Source organism: Amblyomma maculatum, chromosome 5 (assembly GCF_055883805.1).
Source record: "Amblyomma maculatum isolate TAMU_Amacu chromosome 5, ASM5588380v1, whole genome shotgun sequence".
Classification (NCBI taxonomy): Eukaryota; Metazoa; Arthropoda; class Arachnida; order Ixodida; family Ixodidae; genus Amblyomma; species Amblyomma maculatum.
In genome coordinates, this window is record NC_139348.1 from 55225253 (window position 1) to 55242691 (window position 17439).

The window sequence follows — 17439 nt, forward strand, 5'->3', positions numbered from 1 at the left end:
TTTACTGCTTCCAGGTCAGTATCAGACGATAAAAATGAAATATAACGCATATTATTCCGCCAGATTTCATTCATTATTCAAGAGTTGCATACGCGACAAGAAAACTACAAAGTAGCCAGCACTGGTCAATAAAGTTATAGAGAGGTTTCTCTGAATTCTGCGATGGGTAATAAAGGTCCGGAGCAGACAACATTCCCTTATAAACGGGAAAATTTTCAATGTCGGGAAAATTTTCAATGTGGTTATACCACAATCGGGAAAATACAACCGCATGTTCCACACTTTATGAAACGGTTCATTGGGCGAAAGAATGAAGTTACGCCACGCAAGGAGAATTGTGAGTTCCTAACTCATTTCTGCCGTATAGCCGGGGTTAGCATGCTCGGATTGAATACTTTTGAATAGATGTTCGTGTCCTTGAGTGGTATAATATCCTTTAAGATTACATTTTTGTTGTGTACAGCCGTGGCAGTGTTTGCCTCTAAACTTCTTCCCTGCCTGGGTACGCTTGTTTTCTTTAACAAATGTGAGCAGGCGACTCCTACAGGGTGATCGGACATGATAGCTCACCCGGTTTCATACCGATCAACCTTGTACAACTAACTGCTATGCCGACTTCTAATATAGTCAATGGTATTTTGCATTAGAGACTCACCATAAATATAATAATGGCTAACAGATAAATGCATTAACCAAACAAATATGAATGAATTTCAAGGATCTTCTTGCTTCCTTAAATCAACTAACAAAGCAAACTAGAAGACTTGATTAGGTTTAGTGCGCCGACGAGCACGCTGCTAAAAAGAGATATTGGCGCAGGCCCTTATTTCTGATACATTCCGAGGCTGTTATATCTGCAGATAATATTGCACTGTTCTTTACAGCGTTTACAAGGAACCATAGAGTAGTAGCCCAGTGGTCCGCAAACCACCTGCTGGCTCTTAAAAGCAAAAAACAAACAAGTACACAGAGTTCAACTCAAGCAAGAGTATTACCTGCTATGATTTGAAATTAAAGGTGAGTGGAACTGCAGCTCCCCTTATGTCTCTCACACCAAGTATTTGGGCGTGGTTTTCGAATCGGTTATGCATAGCCTATGCTTGTTCTAAAGTATATTTGTGCTGACATACTCTAGTGCGGGATATTGGAAGCTGTCATGGCGCCATTTTACGTATTTTCTATACTGTCAGATTTGCTATGCTCAAAGACGCGGCGAAGTGGAATAAATAAAACTTGGACGGAGTGATTCGCCGGCAGAAAGAAGCTGTGAGTAAAATACGTGTTAAAAAGTTAAGGCAAGGTGAGGTAAAGTAAGGTAATGTAAGGTAAGGTAAGGTTTATTTTGTAGTAAAATAAATGGCCAAGAAGGAAAAAAAAGCCGCATTTGTGACTTGATGAAAGATCCTAACCCTTATATTGTTTCGGCTAGTGGTTGGCAGAAAAAAATAAAGCAGACATTAGGCAACAATAAAAGTCACCCCTCTTGGCCCCTTACGATATACAGACTCGAGGGCGATTTATAAACGAACAACTGATTTCAATGAATTGTAAAACAAATCAAAATCTGATAGGGAATAAACAGCAGAACGTTTCACAAAATGCACTGCACAGACTCTCAAAAGCAACACACTAAATGGACAGATTTCGAATGTAATTTGTGGTTACGGAGCGAATGGAATCATTTGTATATCAAAATTTATTCCGTAGAGATGGCAACACATATTTAGAGACGGAAGTCCGTAGTTGGTTCCTGGACGTGGCACATACCAATATTCATGATGTATTGTAATTATTTGGTGGAACTGGTTAACGTGTATGTGCATCATATTTATTGAATGATTGGCTTGGTCGTGAAGCTCTGATTTATAAATATGTAAAACCCGAAACTTATAAAGAGCTGAACGGCCGCTAGCTAGGTAACTGCCTAGGTAACCGCTAGGTAGGAGCTAGGTATCCCGGCACATTTAGGCAGCTGAGAATATTGTTCGTATCGGTTTCATGCAAGCTAAAGGCAGCGCGAGCAATCTATAAAATATTGAAAAACAATACTCCTTCGCCTATATTGCCACCCACATAACTGCTGAGACACACAAAAGCCGCTTCAAATAATTGATTTATCCTTTGGCTACGTCACAGCATGTATTGCCAAAGGCTGTTAATCGGGTCCAGATATGGGATGAAATTCCTGATGAAAATTCAAACACAAATTTCGAGCTTTATCGAAGCCAATTTTTCTTCACTTTCATGATATATACGAAAGTACGTTTTTCGTCTTATTGCCGCATTCCTATCTTAGTCTGGGTCTTTTTCTGTTTTTAAATGTTTTCATTTTTATCTTCTTACCAACTTTGTAGAGCTTCATTGTTATAACGTATTTTTCTGGACATTTTGTGTGTGGTGCTGAAATTCTTCTTTCTTCTTGAGATAGTTTTGAACATGATCCATTCACTAGCCAAGCATATACGTTTGCTTTCCGTAAACAAAAAGGGTGACCGCCATCACGAGTAAGAAAGAAAACTGCAATACGCAGTGTATAGAAAAAGAGTTAATAATTCTATTGCATATTTAAGATGTAAATGGGTGTTCCTCACATTTTTCTTCTTCACAAGAGAATCTTAAACGTGACGGAATTTCCCTGTTTAAGATTTTTTATTGATAGGATTACCACTTTTTTCCCATTTCGTATAGCCTCCGTTCTTTAGAATACTATTTTCATTATAGATGTGAAAGTCTTGTTAGCAATCCCGAATTATGGGAACATTAATAAATTTTTGCAAAATATGTATGAAAGATTCTCACCAAAGGCGTGGACAACCAACGATGTAATTCTGTTCCGGGGCCCCACATAATAATATGCATCCCATGCTCTGAAATGTTAAGCGTTAAAGACGTTTGTTTATGGGTTCCTGCTGAGAAGATGAAAATCATTAAGAAGCGTGATCGCTAGAGCGCAGGCACGAGCCACTGAGAAATGCGAGAATGAAAGGCAGCAGTGATGTGAGCAATCAGAGGCCCGGTATGTGGGTTGACAGCAGCAAGAAAACGAATTGTGGAAGTAAAACATGCCAACTTCGGGGCACTGTGTGCCGCTTGCTTTTTATTGTGCTTAATCTGTGTGTGTACCATTGTGCTTTAATCTGTGTCGCGTATTTCTTTTTCCAAATGATATATTAATTTCCGCGTCGTACTGTTTTGTTTGCTCATATATTAATTACCTTTGTATTTCTTGCCTGTTTCCTTACATTTTATGTATATATTGCACTGTATAGATTATATGTCCCCCTTACACAATGCCTAATGGGCCTGTAAGGTATTTTTAAATAAATAAATAAATAAATAAACTTGAGGCGGTGTATACGATTGGACGGGCTGCAATGTGTTGAAAACCGCCTGTACAATCCTTTGATTTCGAGAATTGGCCGATCGCAAATATTGCCGCGTAGAGGTGGCCTATACAGTTACTTTAATTAGGAGATTCCCAGTTGGGAGGTGATATCAAATCCAGACCCAGGTGCGTTCAGTAGCGAACAAAACAAACACCAGGCCATGAAGGAAGATACCGCTTCTTCGGTTGTAGTGGGTCAATATGTCTGTGTCTGACCAATGTGTGTGAATGTAATGTCATGTCGCCTTTCACAACGTAGCAGCTGATACATGTATACGACATATATCAGGATAATGTCTAAGATGAGGATATGTGAAGTGATTGAGTCCCATAGTAAAGGAGCATTACTACGCAATTAACAAGCTGCAATAATGCGGGCGTAGAAACGCCGCGCTGGTGCAGTGGCTAAGATGCTCAGCTGCTGTTGTCAAGAATGCCGGATGGAATCCCGGCATTCGGGGCCGCTTTTCAATGTAGGCGATAAGGAAGGCGTCCGTGTGCTATGCGATGACAGTGCACGGTAAAGACTCCACGTGGTCGAAATTTCCGGCGCCCTCCACTACGGCGTCTCTTAAAGCCTGAGTCGCTTCGGGACCATGAAACTAAATAAATCACACCAAGCCAAATCGAAAATAGCAACCGCCAATGGAAGCCAGTAAAGTAGTCCAACAATATTCTAATCAAATTAGACCCAGTATGTGCAAAATGTTCAGGTTAACATGTTTGTAAACAAGAAAAAATATTCCAGCATTGTTCAGGCGCTGCTTCAGACAATGTTGACAAAGCAAGATAGTTGTGCCGGTGATAGCGGAAACTATGGAGAGCGTCTATAGAAGAATCAAAATATGGGGGAAAATCTTGGCGTTCACATTTTATTCGGCTATCGCCTTAAAGGGTCCCGGCGTTCTTTCTACGAAAACTGCAATACGCGTACGAGCAATAGTTAATGTATAAATCGTCCCCGAACGCAAACAAATAATAAGCTACATTTACTAGCACTAAAATTATGGGCGATCGAAATAGAAACTCCTTATCTCCCTCCTCAACTCAACCGAGGCCGACGTGCAGGAGAAAAAAAGTAAACAAGTCGCGAATACGACGAATCGCACACCTATCCGCACGCATAACTTGGGAGCGTCCAGACAGCGGGCGCGCCCAGCTAACCAATGTGATATCATGTCACATGAGACGTTTGCGCAACCACATATGTAACGTAAGTTTAAAACTCTTTCTCACAATCCGACTACAGGTTTTCGCACGCAGCTGAATTTTATTAGGTCACAGAGTGTTGAGAAAAGTATCCTATTGACGCAGGAAAAATTGTGTTCCCATTATAAATGTTTTCAACCTTTGACCCGCTCTCGACTACCACAGTTAATTATCCTTTCCATTTGTTCGTTCGGAACGACGGTAATAAGTGTTTGTCCTTATAGGATTCCTTATTTTTTTCTCGTTGGTCGCGCAGCAAACATGGAGCAAGAAACCACATTAAAAACAGGGCAAAACAAGAGAAAACAGTAGGCTACATGACTTGAAAGAGCACTGAGCATGGGTAGACGGGAGGGGGAGGGGGGTGAGCCTCAGTTCGGAAGTCATCGAGCCAACGTTTCGGCTAGTGGACTTGTCTTCGCCTGGGCATCGGATCATCACTGACAGTGGTTTAAATACGCTTTTTGGGGAGGGAAGGTAGGAGGCTGTGCAGAAACTGCTTCAAGGAGGGAAGAAACGTTTCTTAGGTATGTATCTTTCAGCATGGAACGGGTGATCCTGTGGCTCGAAAAAGGAAATAAAAAGCGGCAGCAGCAGAAAAAAACTACAATGCGAATTCAATGATGACTAAACACCAAAAGCAGGCTTGACGGTGACACACCTTTCTTGAAATGGGACAGCATTCCAAAAGGTTGTGATAAAGAATACGTCTGTTGAGGAAACATTTCGCAAAAGCTTTCAGCACGTAGGGGAAAAGGACAAAGAAACAGAATTATAACAGATCAAGTGAATCACACCTGCCACGTCAAGACAAAAAACTGGTTCATGAACCACACAAATTCGGAAGTGATAAGCAGGAATCATCTTTGGAAAAACGCATGCAGCTTATATGCTATTCTGGAGAAGAGACAGATCGTACACTTGCTGTGTATAAGCTGTACGTTTAACGCTATATGGGATTGTTTTTTAGATTAGATATGGCGCAGAGGGTATATATTTAAGGGATTCTAACCTTCCTTTCAAGATATTAATTGCTGCTGGCTCCAATTTCCTAAATTTATGGATTAGATGTGCATCTCTATATTTTCTGCCCATTGAAGATTTGAGCCCTTATTTGTGAATATATAACATACCTTCGAATATAAGGTCCTTCTGATTTTCCGTCTCTCTGATTTTATTTTTCAGGATATGGCAGGTGTTGTTCAGTTGAACTGTTATTATTCTGTTTCTTTGTCCTCCCCATTCGTGGGGAAAGCTTTTGAGAACTGGTCCCCAGCAGATGTATTCTTTATAAGGACACTTTGGAATGTCTGTCCCATTTCAAAAAAGGTGTGTCAGCATCGAACTTGCTTTAGGTGCTGACTTATCATCCACCCCGCATTGTAGTTTTTTTTTTGCTGCGGCCGCTTTTTATTGTCTTTTTCAGCCCACAGGACCACTGGTTCTATGCTGACAAATACATATCGCTGACGTATTTCGTCACTTCTTCATCTACCTTCTTCTATCCACCCTTCTCCTTGTCCCTCCCCAGGTTTTCGTCGGAAACAAAAACGTATTTATACCCATGCCAGCAATGATCGAGATATCCAGACGAAGACAAGCCAACTTGCCGAAACGTTGGTGCTCTTTCATACACAATTAAATCAGCAGTGTGCACAAAAAGTTGCGCAAGTTTTTCACTCTCAGTTTTGTTTCCACGGACGATACGCTCTTCAGCTTTGCTCGAAAGTTCTGCTATTGGGATTAAGATTGTACTTTAGCGAGCTGACGCCGTAATCTTGAGCCTCGGTCAAGATCCAAATAGAGTTTGCGAATTCCGTCTGCACTTTTCTCTACGAGACACCTTACTCCTGAGGTTACTGAGCGTGTGCTCTGTGTCTCAGTTTCCCGCAAAACAACTACGAATTAGTGGGCTCATTCTGGCGCAATAACTTATACCCTTGTTATCATTTAACGCCGGTGACACAGATAATGCTGTCGTATTACAAAGAGTAGATACTTTAAACTTACATCGATACTAGTTGGTAAGCTGTTCCATTTTTTGGTGGGTATGTGTCCTGAAACGAAAATAAAATTGTTAGTATGAGGGAAGCGAGCGCCCCTTCATGGCTACCGCAGTTCATACCGAAAACCAATAGTTCGACATAATGACGTTTTGAAAAGGAGTTTCAAATTTAGGCTGTACAGCAGTAGTGATAAAAGCAATGTCTAATAATCTGGGAAAAGTTTTATATAAAGCGCAGCTTGCATTAGAGTTAAAATGCAGTTTCAAAGTTAAATTTTTGTAAGGAAGCAGATTATACAGTGCCGACACAAACGACGATGAAGACTGCTGGGTTCCTGGAAGATCAGCTGGCGCGCACTCTGGAAGCTCGGTCTGTCTTGTTCGGAAGAGATTATATTTCACTCTAAGGTCGTCTTGTGTCACCGGTCGCCATCTCCAGTCCTCCGAACAACCCCCAATAAACCCCTCTTCATTTGGTGAAGCATTTACCGTAGAGCTCCGCAGCCATACGATACCTAAGGCGACAAACAAGGTAGGGCAATAGCCAGTGGCAGCCCCTTCGCAGTACATCTCATGCTCCGGTGCGATACGGCAGCGAGACCCCGCAGTTTCCAACGGGCAAGGCGACCAGGACGTTGAAGATTAGTTGGCCTCGTACGAGCGGGTGAGTCGTCATAACTGTGATGACCGCATGAAGATCTACAACGTAATGTTCTACCTGAGTGACGTTGCTAACCTATGGTATCAAAATCATGAAGCCGACATACTAACTTGGGCTAACTTCAAGGCAATGTTCACGGACGTTTACAGTCTTCCCACAATGCGGAAACTACGCGCTGTAGCAGATTTGCGCGTACGAGTTCAGCATGAAGGTGAAACCTTCACAAGCTAGATTCAAGACATCGTTGATTTATGCAAGCGTTTCGACTCTTCTTTGGATGAGGCTGCCAAGATGAAGAAAATAATGAAGGGCATTGATGTCGATGCATTTCACATGATGTGGGCAAAGAACCCCACCACGGCGGCCTCAGTATGCCTTTTTCAAAGCCTCGACGATTTGCTCAAGCAACGCCTCTACACTCGTCGCCTTGGCCTGGCTTATGAGCAGCGACCTTTTGGCTCACAGCAAATATTTAGTTCGAGGTGAGGTCGCCCGGCAGCTTGGGTTTTTGTCTGGCCCACGTCCATCGTCTAAAGCCCAGCTGCTTACACCTACGATCCGACACATCATCACGCAGGAGGTTGCCGATGCACTTCCCAGTTTTGGCCAGCCAGCGCCTGTGACACGTCATGTCGACCCTGTACCACTACAGTCCACACTTCTTCTTGCACCATTGAGTTACAGCCCCCCTGCTATCGTGCCGCCTCTACCTGTGCCAGTACAGATGACTCCCAATTATGCAGAAGTTACCGCCCACCCTTTGCCGCCACAGGCCTTTGCGTACGTGACGACTATGGCGCCACCATCTGTCGCTCCACAGTTCCTATCAACGACGCCTCCCTACAATCCTTGGCGCACAAATGACAACCGGCCTATTCGCTATACCTGCTGTATTCCCGGCCACGTTGCCCGCCTGTGCCGTCGCACTCTGGGTTCTGACCCTGCACGCACTATGACTGACGGCAATTATCAGTACTAAACCTTGCGCCCACCTTCGGTGACATCTCCAGGGCAGCCGCACAGCTCGTCGGCCCACCAGCACATTCTATTGCACCGCTCGCCATCCCCTCGCCGTCGGTCGTTGTCGCTAATGCAGCGTCACAGCTTGACACAAGTGTCGGAAAACTAGCAGCCACAGTTCCTGGGGCACGAACTGCACGCATTTCGCCTACAGCAAGTCCTCATCTTTCTCCGCCGAACATTCTCGAAGTTTTTGTTGGCGGTGTTCGTGCTCGCTACATAAAAGCACCACCTTGCCTTCTGGACTCTCTCTTCGCACCGCCAGCGCCGACTCCACTCGTCCGTCTGCTGCTTGCACAGCGCGTGTCGTTATCGCGGACGTCTTATACATAATCGAGTTTTAGGGCTTGCGTCATGCTCGCATGATTTAATTCTTGGCTGGGATTTCCTTCCCGCCACAATGCTGTTATTGACTGCGCGCGCGCACACGTCGCCTTCTCTGAGCTCTCTGATGCGGTCTTAACAATACGCCGTTTTTTTCTTGTGCCAGACGTGTTGTCGCCGACTGCACCGACATTCCGCCCAACTGTGCTGTGATTTTTCCCGGGTGTGTATCCTTTTCTTTAGACGCGACTGTTCTTTTTGCGCCTTCTCTCATGTTCGCGTCTCGCCGTCACCTCCTTCTTCCCTTTGCTATCATCGATATTAATCGTTGTGCCGCTAATATTGTTGTTGCGAATGCCTCAACAGCTGTGGTCCAACTACTTCGTGGCGAATGCCTTGACCATATTGAAGTAGCTGACATCATCTCGCCGTTTGAGGTTGATGTCAGCAACCTTGAGCCGTTCGAGGTTGATGTCGCCGTTTGAGGCTCGAGCCTCCACAACGCCAATTACTGCGTCTTCCGATATACCGAGTTGGGGCTTTTTAAATCGCTGGCCAGTGACATCGACCCGACTCATCGTAAGCAACTGTTTGCTCTCCTCAACCAGTTTTGTTCTTTATTTGACGTTCAGACGACTTCCTTGGACCGTGCGATTGAGGTTGCCCACCACATCGACTCCGGCAGTCATGCCTGTCTTCGCCAGCGCTCTTACCGTGTCTTGCCTACGGAGCGCCGCGTTATTGCTGAGCAGGTTGACGACAAGCGACAACATGGTGTAATTCAGCCTTCATTTAGTCCGTGGTCGTCTCTTGTGGTACTTGTAAAAAAGAAGGATCGCTCCGTAAGATTTTGCGTTCACTATCGCCGTCTTAACAAACGTTTATGTAAAGACGTATACCCACTATCGCACATTGATAACGCCATCAATTGTTTACAAGGAGCCAACTTCTTTTCTTCCCTGGACCTGCGCTCTTGCTATTGCCAAGTCCATATGGCTGAGTGTGACCGACGTAAAACAGCTCTTGTTACACTTGATGGACTATGAGTGTTACCCCTGATGGAAGAGTTCACTGTGATGACGTTTGGTATTTGCAACGCTCCTTCTACGTTTGAGCGAATGATGGACAACATCTTACTCTGCCTCAAGTGGCACATTTGTCTTTGTTATTTGAATAATATCGTCGTTTTCTCTCCCGATTTTCCGACTCACCTCGTGCGCTTGCACAAAATACTGAGCTGTCTCCCTGGCGCCGTCTCTAACTTAACCTGAAGAATTGTCGTTTTGGCACCCGCAAGCTGATAATACTGCGTCATGTCATATCCAAAGATGGTGTCCTGCCCGATCCGGACAAACTACGTGCGGTCATTGAATTCTCGATATCGGCTTCTGTTAAAGAGCTGCGGAGCTTCGTCAGTCTATGTTCATATTTCCGCCGTTTTGTCCGCAATTTTGCAACCATCATCGCACCGCCTACTAAATTGCTGAATGGTCCCGCCGACTTTTTCTCTCTTGCCCCATTCTGCGACGATGCTTTCACAACGCTTTGTCGTCTACTCACTTCACCACCCATTCTCCGCTATTACGACCCATCCGCTCCTACAGAAGTGCACACGGACGCCAGCGGCATCGGTCTCGGTGCTGTCCTCGCTCAACGCAAACCCGGCTTTTCCGAATATGTAGTTGCTTACGCTATCCGAGCGCTAACGAAAGCTGAATCCACCGACACCGTCACTGAAAAGGAGTGTCTTGCAATTGTGTGGGCCTGAACAAAGTTTCGTCTTAGTTAAACGGCTGCCACTTCAATGCCATCACCGACCACCATGCCCTCTACAGGCTGACTTCCCTGAAAGACCCTTCTGGACACGTTGGCCGCTGTGCTCTTCGCCTTCAAGAGTTTGGCTTTGACGTGATAAATCGATCGGTACGCACACACTCCGAAGCTGACGCCTTGTCGCGCTCGCCGCTGCCTTCTCCTGCACCCTCGGACTCGATATTTGAACCCTCCGATGCCGCCCTTACTTCCGACGACCTGCCTTTCGAACAACGCCGGTATCCCTGAATATCTTCATTCCTACACGTCCTCACCGCGTACTCAGCGTCTTCATTCCCGCGAGCTCTTGGTCGCCAAGCTTCCCATTTTATGATCCGAGGTAGTCTGGTCTATTGCAAAAGTTATAGACCGAACGGTCGCAAATGGCTCTTAGTCACTCCTCGCCATCTTCGCAGAAATGTGTGCCCATCACCATGCGGAGCCGCAAAGCGCACATGCTGGCTTGTTGAAGACATACGAGCGTTCCCGCCAGCGGTACTTTTGGCGGGGAATGTACAACTTTGTCCGCCGCTAATATTCACTCCTGCACTGCTTGTCAGCAGCGGAAGTCGTCTGCGCACCCTTCCGCCGGCCCATTACAGCCATTGCCTTGTCCAGCGCGACCCTTTGAACGTGTCGGCATCGACCTCTATGTCTTCCTTCCATCTTCGATATCAGGCAACCGCTGTATAATTGTCGCCGTAGATTATGTCACTCGCTACGCGAAGACTGCAGCCCTGCCTACGGCTAGTGCTCGTGATGTCGCTTCCTTCATTCTGCATCACTTCGTTCTACGTCATGGGGCTCCCCGTGAAATTCTCAGTGACCGCGGCTGCGTGTTCCTATCACAAGTTGTCCACGAGCTGTTGGAAGTTTGTAAAACAATACATCGAACCACGACAGCTTACCATCCTCAAACCAACAGCCTCGCAGAAAGATTTCACCAAACTCTTGGTACATGCTTGCCACGTACGTTTCTCCTGACGCGTCTAATTGGGATCAGGTGCTTCCGTACGTCACCTATGCCTATAACACAGCGTCTCAGGCAACGACTGGATTTTCCCCATTCTTTCTCCTATACGGTCGTCAGCCTTCCTGTCTACTGGACACGATACTTCTTTACTACCCCGACAGTTCCCTTCTCTTTCTGCTGATGCCCGTAATGCTGAGTAGTGCCGTCAGCAGGCTCGCTCATTGACATCAGACATTCAAGCTCTTCGCCGACATGAGAGCGATCACGGCAAGCCTGCTTCTGACTTTCCTACCAGCACCCTCGTTTGGCTCTGTGTTCCAGCTGATTCCAAATTCTCTGCAAAGTATAATGGCCCTTATCGTGTATTAGAGCGTAAATTTCCAGTTAACTACGTTGTGAAGCCGAAAACGCCTCCTTCGGACCACCGTCGCTGCGGGCGAGAAGTTGCTCACGTCAGTCGACTTAAGCCATACTACGTTCCCCTTGACGTCCCCTTGCCTTAGGCCGCCAGGATGGCTGCCTTTTTCCGCTGGGGCATTTGTAAGGAAGAAGATAATACAGCACCGACAAAAACGACTATGAAGAGGGTTCCTGACCGATCAGCTAGTGTGCGCTCTGGAAGATCGGTCTGTTTTGCTCGGACGAGATTGTGTTTCGCTCTACGATTGTCTTGTGTCACCTGTCGCCGTCTCCAGTCCTCCGAACAACCCCCAATAAACCCCTCTTCAGTTTTATTTTAGATCACAGCTCTTGCGCCCGTTCCTGGGATTCGCGTCGTCGTCGCTGTCGGCATCGCCGTTGTCTTTCCTGACCAGCTCCACTTTCACTCTCACCTTCCTTCCCTCTCTTACGGCGTGATTAAGCTGTCCAGAGAAACAAGTGTCACAGATATTGCGCCTTTCGGTTGTAATAAGCTCCACTTTCACTCCCACCTTTCTTCCCTCCCTTACGGCGCGATTGATCGATTGATTGAATGTCCTTTATTGAATGGGAAGGCTCATGGCCAGGGATGGGGATAAAGGGGAGTAGACAGAATCACCATTGTTTAGGTCGTCACTCGAATCACATTGCTCTAACCAGGCCACTAAGCGAGTCATACTTGGCAAATATCACCTGCGTGTTAGCATTGGTTTCTAGCAGGGAACGGTAGTTCAGGCGGTAGGGTTCGATCTCGGAGCGTCTAGAAGAAAAAGCAAGGCAATCCCAGAGTAGATGAGATATGCCGCCGCGAGTTATAGTCGTACAATGGGGCACGTAATCATTTTCTCCGTATACTGACTTTAGCGGGCCATAATACGTGGCGTGTAAGCCGCATGGGCGATGAGCGTATTCAAAAAGACTTCTTGACTTCGGGTGAGGTGGATGTTCTCGTAAAAGGTGGGTCTGGTGTGGCCACCTGCATGTGATGCTGACTGAGGCTACGAAGACTGGTCCGAGTATAGTGCATAAGAGCAAGAGAAGGGGTGAGTTGCCCGCCCAAGGTCGAGCAAGGTGGTGTTGGGTAGAGTAAGGATGAAGCAAGGGGGGTGCGGAAGTAAATGTAGACATCCCACCTGCCAAGGCAGCCACGGGGTGTGCCGCCGCATTGCCCCCTGGTTTGTCCGAGCGACCTGGGTCCAGTGAATAGCGACAATTCTGGTCGCGAGTTGATGTCGTTTAAGGAGGCGCTGTATGGCCGTAGCTGTTGCATCTTGTAAACACGGAGTAGCGATTTCCTTGCAAGCTTCATAGGAATCAGTAAGAACACGTATTGAACCAGTTCCGGTGCAAGGCACTCCTGACAAGGTGCAAAGCAAGGGTTGTCATCGCATACCCAGCCCATAGATGCATACTCGCTTGTAATCGATGCGTCAGTGTATATGTCAGTCGTATCAGGGATTCGCTCTTGTCGGTGATGGGCAGCGAGGATCTCCCGGGGAATGACAAAATCGCGGTTTATATGTTGGCGATGGAGGCGTGTGACTACTGTCATCTCCCAAGAAGGAAGAGATGCATATAGGGCTGGTGTTTTGTAGTTACGCTGTTCATCCCAGGCCAGCTGGCGACGTCCTTAGACAGTGTTCTCCAGACGTATTCGATGACGCGTCTGTGACTCGGTAACGATGGTCGTAAGCGATGGAAGAGCGGCCAAACGCTCAAGTTCGGTTATAGGAGTGTGCTTGGGTAGACCGGTAATAGTGCGTAGTGTTGCGCGATGAAAGCGTTCGACCTTAGCGAAGTCAGTCCGACAGTTGGAGGACGGGTGTGCCATAGAGGATTTTTCCGACAGCCGCTGCTCGGGCCATCGCATGGCAGGCATGTTGCCGCGCACCGCCGTGTCGGTTGGACAGGCGACGAATAGTGTGTAGCAGTGCTGGCCAAAGGCATTGTAGCGGATGAACCCATTTCTGGGGACTGTTGCAGCTTGAGATGGGCAGGCCAAGAATGCGGATTTGCCCATTTGAGGAGGTGATGGTGTCGCCTCCGATGTGAAGATGGATCTGCATACTGGGGTTGGTTTTATGTTTACCGTCGATACTAATCAATTCTGTTTTATGCGGTGCGACTTCAAGGCCAATTTCGGTTAGTGTATCTTCAAGACAAAGGGCCGCCTGAAGTTCAGTTTGCATAGAATATTTGTCTACGTAATCCATTGCCTCAGTCAAGACGGTAATATCATCGGCGTCTAGATCGAATCTTGCCGTTGTGCTGATTTTCAGATTCTCGGCGACGCGTGTCATGGCTAAGTTGAACAATATGGGTACGAGAATGGAGCCCTGAGGTACACCCCTATCCAAATAATAGGTTGTGGGCACCCATCCCGGATCTCTGCCATTTAGCTGAATGGGTCTAGATGTCAAAAAATTGCGGATCCAGATTTGGGCATAGAGTACTAGGAAAGCGTTTGGCGAGTTCTTCCAGGATACCCTCATGGTGAACATTGTCAAAAGCTTTGTGTATATCGATAGCCAGGAGATAGTCTGGTAGCGCTTTACGATAAGCTCTATTGAGAACTCTTCGCAAAAGCAAAAGGCAGTCATGCGTTCCGAGGTTAGGGCGGAAACCGGCTTGACGGCTCGTGCTGGATGAAATTAAGGTCTGACGTATTCAATGTAGTGACTAATTCGGGTATGCAGCAGGCGCTTGATGAGTTTACAGAGATGTCAAGGCAGGGCGATTGGACGCAAATTACTAGGAAGTCGAGGGTTGTTGCCAGGTTTATCAAAAATCCTCAACTTCCTAGTAATTAAGCTGTTCAGAGAAGCAAGTGCGACAGATACTGCGCCTTTCCAATGTAGCCATCTTCATTTTAACTCACGTATGTCTTCCCTCCCTTACGGCGCAATTCAGCTGACCAGAGAAACAAGTCTGACAGATACTGCGCCTTTCCATTGTAACCAGCTCCACTTTCATTCCCACCTTCCCTTCATTACGGCCCGATTCAGCTGTCCAGAGAAACAAGTGTGACAGATGCTGCACCTTTTTATTGTAATCAGCTCCACTTTTACTTCCACCTTTTTTCCTCCCCTTACGGTGGGATTCACTTGTCCAGAGAACACGAGTGGCAGATACTGCGCCTTTCAATTGTAACCAGATCCCCTTTCACTCCCACCTTCCTTCCTTTCTTACGGCGCTATTCAGCTGTCCAGAGAAACAAGTGAGACAGATACTGTGAATTTTCATTGTAACTAGCTCCACTTTCACTCCCACCTTCCTTCCCTCAATTACAGCGTGATTCAGCTGTCCAGAAAAACAACTGTTACAGATACTGCACCTTTCCACTGTAACCAGCTCCCACCTTTCTTCCCTCCCTTACGGCGCGATTCAGCTATCCATAGAAACAAGTGTGACAGATACTGCGCCTTACCATTGTAACCAGCGGCACTTTCACTCCCACCTTCCTTCCTTTCCTTATGGCGCGATTCAGGTGTCCACAAAAACTAGTTGACAGATACTGCGCTGTGTCATTGTAATCAGCTCCAATTTCACTCCCGTTTTATTGCGAAAGCAATACTGGTAGCACTTTTCTGCCGTCGGTGGAGGTGGTTCCTTCGATCCGGCGCAGCTGCGGCGCACGAACTCGTGACAGCGTGACGTCACGACCAGAGGAGAGAAGGCAACCCCCCGTGCTAGGAGTCAGGCGCCTGGGCAGGAGCTCAACAACCGTGCTCATACTGTTTGGAAAACCAGAGGGTCCGAGGTGGGTGAAGCTCTCACTTACATGGAAAAAATGTGTATTATATAGAAAGAAATACGACATTCTCAGCACATGCGGGCGCCTAGGACACCACGAAGATGTCTGCCAAGATCCCAATAACGCTAAGTGCAGAGGATGCGGAAAAGAGCGCCCAGATCAGAGACACACCTGCGAAATAAAATGTCAGCTGTGCGGTAAAGACCATTCGCTTGGCCACAAGAAGTGCAGAGAGCTCTACAGGACTCTTTACCAGACAGAAAACGTCAATGGAAGCAGAAAATCGCCGAACAGCAGCAGCAGCAGCAGCAGCAACACCGCACCTGAGAGCGGCCGCAGAGGACGTTCGGAATTCAGAAGAGACCACCCTGACCAACGCTGATATTCTCAAGACAGGAGCGGAGGCTTCCGGGTGCAGAGCGGGGACTTCCCGCAGTTGGAGTACGCCAACCGACGTCACCGTTCGAGCTCCCGCAGCAGCAGGGAGCGGTACGGGTCGAAGTCCAGGTCGGGGTCCAAATCCAGAGCCACGGCCAACTCCAGGGACCCAAGGAACTCGTCGGCCACCCAAAAGAAAAGCCCGAGCGGGGACAGTAAACCGTGAGTTTCAGCAGTGGGGTACCTCAGGCTAAAGATGAGGAAAGCCAAGAAAAAGATAAAGAAATAAAAAAGTTAGGAAAGGAAGTCAAGGAACTGAGGGATATAATTAAGAAACTCACCCAGGACCTCCACCAATCCAAATCAGAGCCAAATTCCGGGTCAGGCCCGCCTCCACAGGCTCCCCCCGCAAAACAAATAGCCAAACCGACACCTCCACCTGCGACGCCAAAGGTGCTAACACCACTCGCGGCGTCAGACACGGAGGAGGACGCAATGATTACTGAACAGTGCAGACCACCTCCCCCGCAGAAATGGAGAGGCGGAGAAACGGATCCGCTGGCGGCAATAGAGCGTAGAGTAGACGCCAAATAAGGGGCGAGACTCGAGCGGCTCGAGACAGGCATTACCAACATCATAGGCGCCCTAAACCGAATTCAGGAACAATCTAAACAAACAAACGCGGCTCTTGCTGCTATGGCAGAAAGGCAAAGAGTGAGAGAAGGGATACTTGACCAATTCCAGCATGGGCAAAACGCAATAAAAGATTATTCGACGGTGAGGCAGTGGAACTGCCGAGTATTCCTGCGCAAGCGAGCGTTAGTGCAACAACATCTCGAACAAATAGTTGAAAAACCTCTAGCCGTAGTCCTACAGGAAACTGGCAAAGGAGTAACTAAATTATCAGGATATCAAACGTTTGCTAGTCGCCGAGGAGAAAAACCCTGGGTCACTACATTCGTCCAAAAAGAACGTAGCGGTGATCGAACATGAAGTTAGTTCTCGCGACATTGAGGCGGTTTCCGTTGAAATCATCACGTGCAGGAAGAAGGAACCCAGTATTTTCGTCCTAAACATACCTATATAGTAGGGGTGTGCGAATAGTACTTTTTCCAAACCGAATCGAATACGAATAGTGCAATCTTGCTATCGAATCGAATACGAATAATGTAGCTGAAAAGCGAATCGAATACGAATCGAATAGTGAAAGCAGCGAATCGAATACGAATCGAATAGTGAAAGCAGCAAATCGAATACGAATCGAATACTCTGCAAGTTATGTTCATATCAGTTGTACGTTGATTACAAAACATTAAAAAGTGTCTGAAATTCAATTTTATTCAAAATTCTGTTTGATATATAGTTCACAATAATGTACAGCTGCGTCAACCTTGACTACAGGCGAGATAAAGTCTAAATATTTAAAAGCAAAAAGATTGCACAAAGCCGTAAGCAAAAGAAAATAGCACTCAGTAAAGTCAAGTGGAGTTGGCAGGAG

The 17439-nt window shown here is 46.7% G+C and overlaps 1 protein-coding gene across 7 annotated transcripts in view; it reads right to left on the reverse strand.

Annotated features, from left to right (window-relative positions):
• Positions 1-17439, reverse strand: part of LOC146188341 (uncharacterized) — a 142735-nt gene that overhangs the window by 12959 nt on the left and 112337 nt on the right. For all 7 annotated transcript variants that reach the window (XM_084603731.1, XM_084603734.1, XM_084603732.1 and 4 more), the window contains 2 exons: positions 6605-6651; positions 2800-2867 (listed from right to left, as the gene is read on the reverse strand). In XM_084603731.1, coding sequence (XP_084459857.1) covers positions 2800-2867; positions 6605-6651 — 115 coding nt within the window. The remainder of the gene's footprint in view (positions 1-2799; positions 2868-6604; positions 6652-17439) is intronic.